Source organism: Nerophis ophidion, linkage group LG06 (genome assembly GCF_033978795.1).
Source record: "Nerophis ophidion isolate RoL-2023_Sa linkage group LG06, RoL_Noph_v1.0, whole genome shotgun sequence".
Classification (NCBI taxonomy): Eukaryota; Metazoa; Chordata; class Actinopteri; order Syngnathiformes; family Syngnathidae; genus Nerophis; species Nerophis ophidion.
Genome location: NC_084616.1, coordinates 12408281 through 12423085, shown reverse-complemented (window position 1 = coordinate 12423085; position 14805 = coordinate 12408281). Strand labels below are relative to the sequence as shown.

The 14805-nt window shown below is 42.5% G+C and overlaps 1 protein-coding gene and 18 non-coding genes across 19 annotated transcripts in view; 18 read left to right on the top strand and 1 right to left on the bottom strand.

Annotated features, from left to right (window-relative positions):
- The window catches only part of cd40 (CD40 molecule, TNF receptor superfamily member 5), a 55807-nt gene that overhangs the window by 31087 nt on the left and 9915 nt on the right, over window positions 1-14805 (bottom strand). The window contains exons 6-7 of the mRNA XM_061902678.1: window positions 14594-14652; window positions 14281-14376 (exon numbers count right to left, since the gene is read on the bottom strand). Of these exons, the coding sequence (XP_061758662.1) occupies window positions 14281-14376; window positions 14594-14652 (155 nt within the window). The remainder of the gene's footprint in view (window positions 1-14280; window positions 14377-14593; window positions 14653-14805) is intronic.
- On the top strand, window positions 273-345 carry trnar-acg (transfer RNA arginine (anticodon ACG)). The gene has a single exon. It is a non-coding gene; the product is annotated as a tRNA-Arg (tRNA).
- Window positions 415-486, top strand: trnah-gug (transfer RNA histidin (anticodon GUG)). The gene has a single exon. It is a non-coding gene; the product is annotated as a tRNA-His (tRNA).
- Window positions 2400-2472, top strand: trnam-cau (transfer RNA methionine (anticodon CAU)). The gene has a single exon. It is a non-coding gene; the product is annotated as a tRNA-Met (tRNA).
- On the top strand, window positions 2868-2939 carry trnah-gug (transfer RNA histidin (anticodon GUG)). The gene has a single exon. It is a non-coding gene; the product is annotated as a tRNA-His (tRNA).
- Window positions 3129-3201, top strand: trnat-cgu (transfer RNA threonine (anticodon CGU)). Its single transcript has one exon. It is a non-coding gene; the product is annotated as a tRNA-Thr (tRNA).
- Window positions 3862-3934, top strand: trnam-cau (transfer RNA methionine (anticodon CAU)). The gene has a single exon. It is a non-coding gene; the product is annotated as a tRNA-Met (tRNA).
- trnah-gug (transfer RNA histidin (anticodon GUG)) lies at window positions 4331-4402 on the top strand. The gene has a single exon. It is a non-coding gene; the product is annotated as a tRNA-His (tRNA).
- trnam-cau (transfer RNA methionine (anticodon CAU)) lies at window positions 4591-4663 on the top strand. The gene has a single exon. It is a non-coding gene; the product is annotated as a tRNA-Met (tRNA).
- trnah-gug (transfer RNA histidin (anticodon GUG)) lies at window positions 4881-4952 on the top strand. Its single transcript has one exon. It is a non-coding gene; the product is annotated as a tRNA-His (tRNA).
- trnav-cac (transfer RNA valine (anticodon CAC)) lies at window positions 5411-5483 on the top strand. The gene has a single exon. It is a non-coding gene; the product is annotated as a tRNA-Val (tRNA).
- On the top strand, window positions 5878-5949 carry trnah-gug (transfer RNA histidin (anticodon GUG)). The gene has a single exon. It is a non-coding gene; the product is annotated as a tRNA-His (tRNA).
- On the top strand, window positions 8543-8615 carry trnam-cau (transfer RNA methionine (anticodon CAU)). The gene has a single exon. It is a non-coding gene; the product is annotated as a tRNA-Met (tRNA).
- trnam-cau (transfer RNA methionine (anticodon CAU)) lies at window positions 9181-9253 on the top strand. The gene has a single exon. It is a non-coding gene; the product is annotated as a tRNA-Met (tRNA).
- Window positions 9506-9578, top strand: trnar-acg (transfer RNA arginine (anticodon ACG)). The gene has a single exon. It is a non-coding gene; the product is annotated as a tRNA-Arg (tRNA).
- trnah-gug (transfer RNA histidin (anticodon GUG)) lies at window positions 9649-9720 on the top strand. Its single transcript has one exon. It is a non-coding gene; the product is annotated as a tRNA-His (tRNA).
- On the top strand, window positions 9898-9970 carry trnam-cau (transfer RNA methionine (anticodon CAU)). The gene has a single exon. It is a non-coding gene; the product is annotated as a tRNA-Met (tRNA).
- trnar-acg (transfer RNA arginine (anticodon ACG)) lies at window positions 10937-11009 on the top strand. The gene has a single exon. It is a non-coding gene; the product is annotated as a tRNA-Arg (tRNA).
- trnai-uau (transfer RNA isoleucine (anticodon UAU)) lies at window positions 11721-11793 on the top strand. Its single transcript has one exon. It is a non-coding gene; the product is annotated as a tRNA-Ile (tRNA).

Genomic DNA, 14805 nt, shown 5'->3' with positions numbered 1-14805 from the left:
TTTAATCCTCACACAGGGCATCTGTTATTTGTTTTAGCGGGTTGGAATCCCTTCATTGTCACAGTTCAAAAAGGAACTGTGATTTTTTAGGGGGAATTTTGTCATTATTCAAAATCCCTAGTGCCATTAGCTCGATCATCACACGGGGCAGACATGTTTCTTTTCAGTGAGTTTGAGTTCCTTCATGGTCACTGCATTGTCAGTGTTTAACCCCTTTTGCCTGAGTCAGTAATCTTCGTGTCCTGTGTTACTCACCAGATCAGTTTAAACAAAGGCTAGTGGCGCAATGGATAACGCGTCTGACTACGGATCAGACGATCCTAGGTTCGACTCCTGGCTAGCTCGGCAAAGTTTTGTACTTTAAACCAAAGTCAAAGTTCCGTATGTTAATCTGCTATAGCAAGAGCGATCAAAGCTGTGATCGTATAGCGGTTAGTACTCTGCGTTGTGGCCGCAGGAACCCTGGTTCGAATCCGGGTCACAGCAACAAAGTTTCTAGCAGTGGGTCTTTTTAGATAGATGGATAGTACTTTATTGATTCCTTCAGGAGAGTTCCTTCAGGAAAATTAAAATTCCAGCAGCAGTGTACAGAGTTGAGATCATTTAAAAAAAAAAAAAAGTAAATAATGGGGTTTTAAAAGGAAACAAAATAGAGAAATATTACAAAAAGAATAAAAACAATGGGAATAACAATGTAACAGTAAAATAAGAATATAACGAGACAAAGTAGGCAGTAGTGACCATGTTATGAAATCGTATTGCACTGTTAATGTTTTGCATCCCCTGTCATCCTAATACCCCCCATCCCCCGTCCCAGAGAGGAGTTGTACAGTCTAATGGCGTGTGGGACAAAGGAGTTTTTGAGTCTATTAGTCCTGCACTTGGGATGAAGCAGTCTAGCACTGAACAGGCTCCTCTGGCTACTGATAACGCTATGCAGAGGGTGACTGGCATCATCCAGGATGCTCACTAGTTTGTCCACAGTCCTCTTCTCTGCCACCCTCACCAGTGAGTCCAGTTTCATTCCGATTGTAGAACCGGCCCGCCTGATCAGTTTCTCAAGTCTGGAGCTTTCCTTCTTAGATGTACTGCCCCCCCAGCACACTACCATGTAGAACAGAACACTGGCAACCACAGACTGGTAGTACATCCACAGGAGTTTTCTACAAATGTTGAAGGAGTGCAGTCTCCTGAGGAAGTACAGCCTGCTCTGTCCTTTCTTGTACTGGTGGTCCGTGTTAACAGTCCAGTCCAGCTTATTGTCCACCCAAACCCCGAGGTACTTGAATGAGTCCACGGTCTGTACCTCAACTCCCTCGATCACAATAGGTTGTGACCGTGGACTCGACCACCCAAAGTCAATGACCAGCTCCTTGGTCTTTGACGGATTGAGCTGCAAGACGTTCGTGTGGCACCAGACAACAAAGTCCCTCACCAGGTTCCGAAACTCCTCCTCTCTGCCGTCCCTGATGCACCCGACGATGGCTGTGTCATCCGCGTACTTCTTTTTGTGTGTTAACTAAAAATATTTCTTTTTTGACATTATGTTGTTAAGCGGAATAACAATGAAAAGCTACAGTCTAGCCTCGTGCTCCTGATGTGTTGTTCAAATTGCAATTTTTAAGACAGCGTATAGTGCTGAGGTCTCAACTAGGGATCTTAGAACGATTTCCGTTACCTCGTTAGCGCAGTAGGTAGCGCGTCAGTCTCATAACCTGAAGGTTGTCAGTTCAATCTTCACACGGGGTATGTGTTTTTTGATTTAGCGGGTTGGAATCCCTTCATTGTCACTGTTCAAAGAGGAACTGTGATTTTTGGGCGGAATTTTGCATATTATTCAAAATCCCTAGTGCCATTAGCTCGATCCTCACACGGGGCAGTCATGTTTCTTTTCAGTGAGTTTGAGTTCCTTCATGGTCACTGCATTGTCAGTGTTTAACCCCTTTTGCCAGAGTCAACAGTCTATGTGTCCAGTGTTATTCTCCAGAATGTGGAAAACAAGGGCTAGTGGCGCAATGGATAATGCGTCTGACTACAGAGCAGAAGATTCAAAGATTGACTCGTAGATAATATAGCATTCGATTGTACTTTAATCCGGAGTCAAAGTTCTGTAGGTTAATTTGCTACAACAAGAATGGTTAACAACTGTGACTTAGTACTCTGCGTTGTGGCCGCAGGAACCCTGTTGCGAATCCGGGTCACAGACACCAAGTTTCTTGCAGTGGGTCTTTTTGTGTGTTATCTAAAAATATTTCTTTTTTGACATTATGTTGTTAAGTGGAATAACAATGAAAAGCTACAGTCCAGCCTCGTGCTCCCGATGTGTTGTTCAAATTGCAATTTTTAAGACATCGTATAGTGGCGACGTAACAGCTGGTGAGCTAAGTATGACTCCCATAGTCTCGTTAGCGCAGTAGGTAGCGCGTCAGTCTCATAATCTGAAGGTCGTGAGTTCAATCCTCACACGGGGCATTTGTTTTTTGTTTTAGCGGGTTGAAATCCCTTCATTGTCACTTTTAAAAGAGGAACTGTGATTTATTGGGGGAAATTTGCCTATTATTCAAAATCCCTAGTGCCATTAGCTCGATCCTCACACGGGGCAGTCATGTTTCTTTTCAGTGAGTTTGAGTTCCTTCATGGTCACTGCATTGTCAGTGTTTAACCCCTTTTGCCTGAGTCAACAATCTTCGTGTCCAGTGTTACTTACCAGATTACCTTTAACAAGGGCTAGTGGCGCAATGGCTTACGCGTCTGACTACCGATCAGAAGATTCTAGTTTCGACTCCTGGCTAGCTCGGCAAGCTTTTGTACTTTAAACCAAAGTCAAAGTTCCGTATGTTAATTTGCTATGGCAAGACTGTTCTACAGCTGTGATCGTATAGTGGTTAGTACTCTGCGTTGTGGCCGCAGGAACCCCGGTTCGAATCCGGGTCACAGCAACCAAGTTTCTTGCAGTGGGTCTTTTAGTGTGTTATCTAAAAATATTTGTTTTTCGACATTAGGTTAAGTGGAATAACAATGAAAAGCTACAGTCTAGCCTCGTGCTCCCGATGTGTTGTTCAAATTGCAATTTTTAATACATCGTATAGTGGTGACGTCTCAAGTGGTGAGCTACACTTGCTTTCATATCCTCGTTAGCGCAGTAGGTAGCGCGTCAGTCTCGTAATCTGAAGGTAGTGAGTTCAATCCTCACACGGGGCATCTGTTATTTGTTTTAGCGGGTTGGAATCCCTTCATTGTCACAGTTCAAACAGGAACTGTGATTTTTGGGGGGAATTTTGCCTATTATTCAAAATCCCTAGTGCCATTAGCTCGATCCTCACACGGGGCAGTCATGTTTCTCTTCAGTGAGTTTGAGTTCCTTCATGGTCACTGCATTGTCAGTGTTTAACCCCTTTTGCCAGAGTCAACAATCTACGTGTCCAGTGTTACTTACCAAATCAAATTAAACAAGGGCTAGTGGCGCAATGGACAACGCGTCTCACTACGGATCAGAAGATTCTAGGTTCGACTCCTGGCTAGCTCGGCAAGCTTTTGTACTTTAAACCAAAGACAATATTTCATATGTTAATTTGCTATAGCAAGGGTGATCCACAGCTGTGATCGTATAGTGGTTAGTACTCTGCGTTGTGGCCGTAGAAACCCCGCTTCAGTTTTGGGTCCCAGCAATCAAGTTTCTAACAATCGGCCTTTTTGTGTGTTAACTAAAAATATTTCTTTTTTGACATTATGTTGTTAAGCGGAATAACAATGAAAAGCTACAGTCTAGCCTCGTGCTCCTGATGTGTTGTTCAAATTGCAATTTTTAAGACAGCGTATAGTGCTGAGGTCTCAACTAGGGATCTTAGAACGATTTCCATCGCCTCGTTAGCGCAGTAGGTAGCGCGTCAGTCTCATAATCTGAAGGTCGTGAGTTCAATCCTCACACGGGGCATGTGTTTTTTGTTTTAGCGGGTTGAAATCCCTTCATTGTCACTGTTCAAAGAGGAATTGTGATTTTTTGGGGGGAATTTTGCCTATTATTCAAAATCCCTAGTGCCATTAGCTCGATCCTCACACGGGGCAGTCATGTTTCCTTTCAGTGAATTTGAGTTCCTTCATGGTCACTGCATTGTCAGTGTTTAACCCCTTTTGCCAGAGTCAATAATCTTTGTGTCCAGTGTTACTCACCAGATAACCGTTAACAAGGTCTAGTGGCGCAAGGTATAAAGCGTCTGACTACGGATCAGAAGATTCTAGGTTCGACTCCTGGCTAACTCAGCAAGCTTTTGTACTTTGAACCAAAGTCAAAGTTCCGTATGTTAAATTGCTATAGCAAGAGTATTCAACAGCTGTGATCGTATAGTGGTTAGTACTCTGTGTTGTGGCCGCAGGAACCCCGGTTCGAATCCGGGTCACAGCAACCAAATTTCTTGCTGTGGGTCTTTTTTGTGTTAACTAAAAATATTTATTTTTTGACATTAGGTTAAGTGGAATAACAATGAAAAGCTACATTCTAGCCTCGTGCTCCCGATGTGTTGTTCAAATTGCAATTTTTAAGACATCGTATAGTGGTGACGTAACAACTGGTGAGCTAAGCCTGCTCTCTTGGCCTCGTTAGCGCAGTAGGTAGCGCGTCAGTCACATAATCTGAAGGTTGTGATTTCAATCCTCACACGAGGCATGTGCTTTTTGTTTTAGCGCATTGGAATCCCTTCATTGTCACTGTTCAAAGAGGAACTGTGATTTTTGGGCGGAATTTTGTCTATCATTCAAAATCCCTAGTGCCATTAGCTCGATCCTCACACGGGGCAGTCATGTTTCTTTTCAGTGAATTCTTTTGTACTTCAACCCGGAGTCAAAGTTACGTAGGTTAATTTGCTGTAGCAAAGCGAATGGTAGCTGTGATAGTATAGTGGTTAGTACTCTGCGTTGTGGCTGCAGGAACCCCGGTTCGAATCCGGGTCACAGCAACAAAGTTCCTCTTAGTGGGTGTAAACAAAAAATAGAACAGCTTAAACAAGGGCTAGTAGCGCAATGGATAACGCTTTTGACTACGGATCAGAAGATACTAGGTTCGACTCCTGGCAAGCTCGGCAAGCTTTTGTACTTTAAACCAAAGTCAAAGTTCCGTATGTTAATTTGCTATAGCAAGAGTGTTCTACGGTTGTGATCGTATAGAGGTTAGTACTCTGCGTTGTGGCCGCAGGAACCCCGGTTCGATTCCGGGTCACAGCAGATAGATTTCTACCAGTGGGTCTTTTTGTGTGTTATCTAAAAATGTTTATTGTTTGACATTATGTTGTTAAGCGGAATAACAATGAAAAGCTACAGTCTAGCCTCGTGGTCCCGATGTGTTGTTGAAATTGCAATTTTTAAGACATTGTATAGTGGCGACGTCTCAACCAGTGAGCTAAGAATGAGTCTCATAGCCTCGTTAGCGCAGCAGGTAGCGTGTCAATCTCACAATCTGAAGGTCGTGAGTTCAATCCTCACACGAGGCATGTGTTTTTTGTTTTAGCGGGTTGGAATCCCTTCACTGTCACTGTTCAAAGAGGAACTGTGATTTTTGGGCGGAATTTTGTCTATTATTCAAAATCCCTAGTGCCATTAGCTCGATCCTCACACGGGGCAGTCATGTTTCTTTTCAGTGTGTTTGAGTTCCTTCATGGTCACTGCATTGTCAGTGTTTAACCCCGTTTGCCTGAGTTAATAATCTTCGTGTCCAGTGATACTCACCAGATCAGATTAAACAAGGGCTAGTGGCGCAATGGACAACGCGTCTGACTACGGATCAGAAGATTCTAGGTTAGACTCCTGGCTACCTTGGCAAGCTTTTGTACTTTAAACCAAAGTCAAAGTTCCGTATGTTAATTTGCTATAGCAAGGGTGTCTACAGCTGTGATCGTATAGTGGTTAGTACTCTGCGTTGTGGCCGCAGGAACCCCGGTTCGAATCCGGGTCACAGCAACCAATTTTCTTGCAGTGTGTCTTTTAGTGTGTTATCTAAAAATATTTGTTTTTCGACATTATGTTGTTAAGCGGAATAACAATGAAAAGCTACACTCTAGCCTCGTGCTCCCGATGTGTTGTTCAAATTGCAATTTTTAAGACATTGTATAGTGGCGACGTAACAACTGGTGAGCTAAACCTGCTGTCATGGTCTCGTTAGCGCAGTAGGTAGGGCGTCAGTCTCACCTTCCCTTTATTTCAAAAATCCTCGAAAAAATTGTTGCGGAGCAGTTAAATGAACACTTAGCGTCTAACAATCTATGTGAAACCTTTCAATCCGGTTTCAGGGCAAATCACTCCACGGAGACAGCCCTCGCAAAAATGACTAATGATCTATTGCTAACGATGGATTCTGATGCGTCATCTATGTTGCTGCTCCTCGATCTTAGCGGTGCTTTCGATACCGTCGATCATAATATTTTATTACAACGTATCAAAACACGAATTGGTATGTCAGACTTAGCCCTGTCTTGGTTTAACTCTTATCTTACTGATAGGATGCAGTGCGTCTCCCATAACAATGTGACCTCGGACTACGTTAAGGTAACGTGTGGAGTTCCCCAGGGTTCGGTCCATGGCCCTGCGAACTTCAGCATCTACATGCTGCCGCTAGGTGACATCATACGCAAATACGGTATCAGCTTTCACTGTTATGCTGATGACACCCAACTCTACATGCCCCTAAAGCTGACCAACACGCCAGATTGTAGTCAGCTGGAGGGTGTGTCTTAATGAAATTAAACAATGGATGTCCGCTAACTTTTTGTAACTCAACGCCAAAAAAACGGAAACGCTGATTATCGGTCCTGCTAGACACCGACCTCTATTTAATGATACAACTCTAACATTTGACAACCAAACAATTAAACAAGGCGACACGGTAAAGAATCTGGGTATTATCTTTGACCCAACTCTCTCCTTTGAGTCACTCATTTAAAGCGTTACTAAAACGGCCTTCTTTCATCTCCGCAATATCGCTAAAATTTGCTCCATTCTGTCCACTAAAGACGCTGAGTTCATTATCCATGCGTTTGTTACGTCTCGTCTCGATTACTGTAACGTATTATTTTCGGGTCTCCCCATGTCTAGCATTAAAAGATTACAGTTGGTACAAAATGCGGCTGCTAGACTTTTGACAAGAACAAGAAAGTTTGATCACATTACGCCTGTACTGGCTCACCTGCACTGGCTTCCTGTGAACTTAAGATGTGACTTTAAGGTTTTACTACTTACGTATAAAATACTACACGGTCTAGCTCCATCCTATCTTGCCGATTGTATTGTACCATATGTCCCGGAAAAGAAATCTGTGTTCAAAGGACTCCAGCTTATTAGTGATTCCCAAAGCCCAAAAAAAGTCTGTGGGCTATAGAGCGTTTTCATTTCGGGCTCCAGTACTCTGGAATGCCCTCCCGGTAAAAGTTCGAGATGCCACCTCAGTAGAAGCATTTAAGTCTCACCTTAAAACTCATTTGTATACTCTAGCCTTTAAATAGACTCCCTTTTTAGACCAATTGATCTGCCGTTTCTTTTCTTTTTCTCCTATGTTCCACTCTCCCTTGTGGAGGGAGTCCGGTCCGATCCGGTGGCCATGTACTGCTCGCCTGTGTATTGGACTGGACTCTTGCGACTGTGTTGGATCCATTATGGATTGAACTTTCACAGTATCATGTTAGACCCGCTCGACATCCATTGCTTTCCTCCTCTCCAAGGTTCTCATAGTCATCATTGTCACCGACGTCCCACTGGGTGTGAGTTTTCCTTGCCCTTATGTGGGCCTACCGAGGATGTCGTAGTGGTTTGTGCAGCCCTTTGAGACACCAGTGATTTAGGGCTATATAAGTAAACATTGATTGATTGATAATCTGAAGGTCGTGAGTTCAATCCTCACACAGGGCACGTGTTTTTTGTTTTAGCGAGTTGAAATCCCTTCATTGTCACTGTTCAAAGAGGAATTGTGATTTTTTTGGGGGGAATTTTGTCTATTATTCAAAATCCCTAGTGCCATTAGCTCGATCCTCACACGGGGCAGTCATGTTTCTTTTCAGTGTGTTTGAGTTCCTTCATGGTCACTGCATTGTCAGTGTTTAACCCCTTTTGCCAGAGTCAACAATCTTCGTGCCCAGTGTTACTTATCAGAGTAGTTTGAATAAGGGCTAGTAGCGCAAGGGATAGCACGTCTGACTACAAATCAGAAAATTCTAGGTTCGACTTCTGTCTAGCTCGGTAAGCTTTTGTAATTTAAACCAAAGACAAGGTTTCATATGTTAATTTGCTATAGCAACTGTGATCAACAGCTGTGATCGTATAGTGGTTAGTACTCTGTGTTGTGGCCGCAGGACCCACGGTTGAAATCCGGGCCACAGCAACCAAGTTTCTTTTAGTGGGTGTAAACAAAAAATATTTATTTTTTTGACATTATGTTGTTAAGTGGAATAACAAAGAAAAGCTACAGTCCAGCCTCGTGCTCCCGATGTGTTGTTCAAATTGCAATTTTTAAGACATCGTATAGTGGGGACCTAACAACTGGTGAGCTTAACCTTCTTCCATAGCCTCGTTAGCGCAGTAGGTAGCGCGTCAGTCTCATAATCTGAAGGTCGTGAGTTCAATCCTCACACGGGGCATGTGTTTTTTGTTTTAGCGGGTTGGAATCCCTTCATTGTCACTGTTCAAAGAGGAACTGTGATTTTTGGCGGAATTTTGTCCATTATTCAAAATCCCTGGTGCCATTAGCTCGATCCTCACACGGCGCAGTCAGTTTTCTTTTCAGTGTGTTTGAGTTCCTTCATGGTCACTGCATTGTCAGTGTTTAACCCCTTTTGCCAAAGTCAGTAATCTTCGTGTCCAGTGTTACTCACCACAGCGGTATTAATAAGGGCTAGTGGCGCAATGGATAACGCCTCTGACTACGGATCAGAATATTCTAGTTTTGACTCCTGGCTAGCTTGGCCACTTTTTGTACTTTAAACCAAAGTCAAAGTTCCATATGTTAATTTGCAACCAAAATTCTTGCAGTGTGTCTTTTTGTGTGTTAACTAAAAATATTTATTTTTTGACATTAGGTTAAGTGCAATAACAATGAAAAGCTACAGTCTAGCCGCATACTCCCGATGTGTTGTTCAAATTGCGATTTTTAAGACATCGTATAGTGGTGACGTCTCAACTAGTGAGCTAAGTATTACTACCATAGCCTCGTTAGCGAAGTAGGTAGCGCGTCAGTCTCATAATCTGAAGGTCGTGAGTTCAATCCTCACACGGGGCATCTGTTATTTGTTTTAGCGAGTTGAAATCCCTTCATTGTCACAGTTCAAAGAGGAACTGTGATTTTTGGGGGGAATTTTAATTATTATTCAAAATCCCTAGTGCCATTAGCTCGATCCTCACACGGGGCAGTCATGTTTCTTTTCAGTGAGTTTGAGTTCCTTCATGGTCACTGCATTGTCAGTGTTTAACCCCTTTTGCCAGAGTCAACAATCTACGTGTCCAGTGTTACTTACCAAATCAACTTAAACAAGGGCTAGTGGCGCAATGGACAACGCGTCTGACTACGGATCAGAAGATTCTAGGTTCGACTCCTGGCTAGCTCGGAAAGCTTTTGTACTTTAAACCAAAGTCAAAGTTCCGTATGTTAATTTCCTATAGCAAGACTATTCAACAGCTGTGATCGTATAGTGGTTAGTACTCTGCGTTGTGGCCGCAGGAACCCTGGTTCGAATCCAGGTCACAGCAACCAAATTTCTTTTCGTGTGTTAATTAAAAATATTTATTTTTTGACATTAGGTTAAGCGGAATAACAATGAAAAGCTACAGTCTAGCCTCGTGCTCCCGATGTGTTGTTCAAATTGCAATTTTTAAGACATCGTATAGTGGCGAAGTAACAACTGGTTAGCTAAATCTGTTGTCATGGCCTCGTTAGCGCAGTAGGTAGCGCGTCAGTCTCATAACCTGAAGGTCGTGAGTTCAATCCTCACACGGGGCATGTGTTTTTTGTTTTAGCGGGTTGAAATCCCTTCATTGTCACTGTTCAAAGAGGAATTGTGATTTTTGGGGGGGAATTTTGTCTATTATTCAAAATCCCTAGTGCTATTAGCTTGATCGGCAGTCATGTTTCTTTTCAGTGAGTTTGAGTTCCTTCATGGTCACTGCATTGTCAGTGTTTAACCCCTTTTGCCAGAGTCAACAGTTTACATGTCCAGTGTTATTCTCCAGAATGTGGAAAACAAGGGCTAGTGGCGCAATGGATAACGCATCTGACTACGGAGCAGAAGATTCAAAGATTGACTCGTAGCTAATATGGCATTCTTTTGTACTTTAATCCGGAGTCAAAGTTCCGTAGGTTAATTTGCTACAACAAGAATGGTTAACAACTGTGACTTAGTACTCTGCGTTGTGGCTGCGGGAACCACGGTTCGAATCCGGGTCACAGCAACCAAGTTTCTTGCAGTGGGTCTTTTTGTGTGTTATCTAAAAATATTTATTTTTTGACATTATGTTGTTAAGTGGAATAACAATGAAAAGCTACAGTCTAGCCTCGTAATCACGATGTGTTGTTCAAATTTAAATTTTTAAGACATCGTATAGTGGCGATGTAATGACTTGTGAGCTAAGCTAACTGTCATGGCCTCGTTAGCGCAGTAGGTAGTTCGTCAGTCTCATAATCTGAAGGTCGTGAGTTCAATCCTCACACAAGGCATGTGTTTTTTGTTTTAGCGGGTTGGAATCCCTTCATTGTCACAGTTCAAAGAGGAACTGTGATTTCTGGGCGGAATTTTGCCTATTATTCAAAATCCCTAGTGCCATTAGCTCGATCCTCACACGGGGCAGTCATGTTTCTTTTCAGTGGGTTTGAGTTCCTTCATGGTCACTGCATTGTCAGTGTTTAACCCCTTTTGCCAGAGTCAACAGTCTACGTGTCCAGTGTCATACTCCAAAATGGCATAAACAAGGGCTAGTGGCGCAATGGATAACGCGTCTGACTACGGATCAGAAGATTCTAGGTTAGACTCCTGGCTAGCTCAGCAGACTTTTGTTTTTTAACCCAAAGTCAAAGTTCCGCAGGTTAATTTGCTTTAGCAATAATGGTCAACAGCTGTGATCGTATAGTGGTTAGTACTCTGCGTTGTGGCCGCAGCAACCCCGTTACGAATGGGGGTCACAGCAACCTAGTTTCTTGCAGTGGGTGTTATCAAAAAATATTTATTCTTGGACATCATGTTGTTAAGTGGAATAACAAAGAAAAGCTACAGTCCAGCCTCGTGCTCCCGATTTGTTGTTCAAATTGCAAGTGGTGCATGGGACAATGTATCTGACTATGGCCCAGAAATTTCAAACTTCTACTCCTGGTAAGACCGTGAGGCTTTGGCAATTTAACCGGAAAGCAGAGTTTTGGAAGGTAAACTTTATGTAAAAAAACAGTTGACACCCGTGATCATATAGTTGTTAGTACTCTGCTTTTTGTGTGTCATCTAAAACCACACCATTTTTCAATGTTACGTTTTGGACAAACCATCTGACTAATGTAACTCCAGAAAATTTGTGGAATACTTTAATTTTTTTGGAAGTTTTTTTTATTGACAAGTAAAACATAACTGAAATTATTATTATTTTTTTTAAATATGCAATTATTTGATGGGAAAAAATTGGTGACCACTTTCTTGTAAAAAGGGGATTTTTGGAAAAAAAAAATTATTTGGCGACGTCACGACTTGTGAGCTAAAGAACTTGCCCTAGCCTCGTTGGCGCAGTAGGTAGTGCGTCAGTCTTATAATCTGAAGGTCGTGAGTTCAATCCTCACACGGGGCATGTGTTTTTTGTTTTAGCGTGTTGGAATCCCTTCACTTTCACTGTTCAAATAGGAACTGTGATTTCTGGGGGAAATTTTGCCTATTATTCAAAATCCCTAGTGCCATTAGCTCGATCCTCACACGGGGCAGTCATGTTTCTTTTCAGTGTGTTTGAGTTCCTTCATGGTCACTGCATTGTCAGTGTTTAACCCCTTTTGCCTGAGTCAACAGTCTACGAGTCCAGTGTTATTCTCCAGGAAGGGATAATCAGGGGCTAGTGGCGCAATGGATAACGCGTCAGACTATGGATCAGAAGATTCTAGGTTCGACTCCTGGCAAGCTTGGCAAGCTTTTGTACTTTAACCCGGAGTCAAAGTCACATAGGTTAATTTGCTGTAGCAGCAGCAGTTTACAGCTGTGATGGTATAGTGGTTAGTACTCTGCGTTGTATCCGCAGGAACCCTGGTTCGAATCCTGGTCACAGCAACCAAGTTTCTCCCAGTGGGTCTTTTGTGTATTAAATAAAAATATTTCTTTTTTGACATTATGTTATTCAAGGAATACTATAATTTTCCTTAGAAAACTTTTCTTTCTTGAAAAGTTACAAACATTTTAAATGAAATATATATTTTTTTAATAATAGTTGAATTGTTTGTTTGAAAAAATTGGGTACCAAAATATTGGTATCGAGAAAACCCTAATCTGTACATTGAAGTCTCTGCAGAGAGTGGTGAGGACGGCAGAAAAGATCATCGGGACTTCTCTTCCTCCTATCTTGGAGATCGCAAAAAGCCGCTGCCTGACCAGGGCTCAGAAAATCTGCAGGGACTCCTCCCACTTCCCACCAAGGACTGTTTTCCTTGCTGGACTCTAGAAAGAGGTTCCGCAGCCTCTGTAGCAGAAGTTCTGTAACAGCTTCTTCCCTCAGGCCGTAAGACTCTTGAACGCATTAAAATAATCCCCTCAATTCCCCCCAAAAATGGATTAACTCGCTGGAATGTAACAACAATATAACATACATCCATACACCTGGATGCATATGCAAAAGTGCAATTTATTTATCTGTAGTATTTATTTATATCTGCACCTTATTGCTCTTTTATCCTGCACTACCACCAGCTAAAGCAAAATAAAAATGTGTTCTTATCTGTACTGCAAAGTTTAAATTTGAGTGACAATGAAAGGAAGTATAAGTCTTAGTCTAATTACACAAGGAAGAGCGGACTATTATACACTGACATCCAACAATCAGCTGTTGCCCCCCCTCCGTTTTGCTCCCACAGAGCTGGGGAAAAAAGCTTTTATCGATGCAGCTCCTTGTTTTTGGAACACTCAACAAAAAGACTTGAAGCTCACAACATTTTTATTCTCGAATGCTTTTAAATCTACACCGAGTGCAGTTTTACTTGATGTCCATCCTGTCTTTTTAATGTGTATTGTGATTACAAATGTAATTTGATGTGTAAATGTGTTGCTTCATGGCCAGGACCCTGTTGGATTTGGTTGTCCTTGTATTTCCTAGTCAGATTTTAGAACAACTAAAGTGTGAGTCTTTTACATAGACCTTGAATTTGGAATGTTGGAATGAAGACATAACTATCTGTTATCTCAACTGTCCGACGTAGGGAGGAGAAGAAGAGGGGCGGGTGAGAGTGAGTGAGGAGGGAGAAACTGCCATTTTAGGATTAGATCAATTTGGACCGTGCCTTTGAAATGTTGTATCTAGATTGATATCCCTAAGCGCTTTGGTAATAAAATAGAAAAATGAGCAACCTCTGTCTCTGATTGATTTAAAACCAGCTTATGTGTCATCAAACAATCTAGGGGCGTTAACCGAAGGAAGAACAGGTCCGAAACGCAACAATTTGGGGGCTCGTCCGGGATCGTAAGGAGGAGAAGAAGAGGGGCGGGTGAGAGTGAGTGAGGAGGGAGAAACTGGCATTTTAGGATTAGATCAATTTGGACCGTGCCTTTGAAATGTTGTATCTAGATTGATCTCTCTAAGCGCTTTGGTAATAAAATAGAAAAATGAGCAACCTCTGTCTGATTGATTTAAAACCAGCTTATGTGTCATCAAACAATCTAGGGGCGTTAACCGAAGGAAGAACAGGTCCGAAACGCAACAATTTGGGGGCTCGTCCGGGATCGTAGGGAGGAGAAGAAGAGGGGCGGGTGAGAGTGAGTGAGGAGGGAGAAACTGCCATTTTAGGATTAGATCAATTTGGACCGTGCCTTTGAAATGTTGTATCTAGATTGATCTCCCTAAGCGCTTTGGTAATAAAATAGAAAAATGAGCAACCTCTGTCTCTGATTGATTTAAAACCGTCTTATGTGTCATCAAACAATCTGGGGGCGTTGACCGAAGGAAGAACAGGTCCGAAACGCAAAAACCCCCTTGAAAAATAGTAAAAAAAAATAAAAAAATATCAACAGGATTTTATTCCTTGTTGAATAAAAATAAAAAAACAGGCCGTTTTATATTAGTGTGAAAAATTAAAAGGTGTACCTCTTGAGAGACAGACCACGATTGCAGCTATGAAGGCAACAAAGACCACAGGAAAAACCACGATGGCGATGGCGACACGTGGACCCCGGCTTTTCTCTGCAATACAAAAAAACCCTCTGAATAAATACTGCACCTCCTGTAAATATCTACGACATGTAGCCGGCAAAGAAACATCAGAGTGAGCAAAGACAAGAGAAACATGCAGCATGTGGGTGAAGGTGACGATCCCACAGAAACCACACCGAGTGACACGTCTCACGGCGGAGCGGAGCTATGGGTTGAAAGAGAAGGAAGCCTCGCATCCGATACCCACCGCACACCACGTCCGACTTGTCCGACCCGCTCCGCCCGACGTGGTAACCGTTCTCGCACCTGCAGAAAGTGACGACTCGTCATGTTTTTTGTGTGTTTAAATACAAACATTACAGAAAAGGTTCAGATACTCCTACTGCATTTAATTCCATACCCAGCTTACACCAAACTAAGTCCGCCTCCACTGAGGGGCGATGTGGCCAAGGTTTTTTT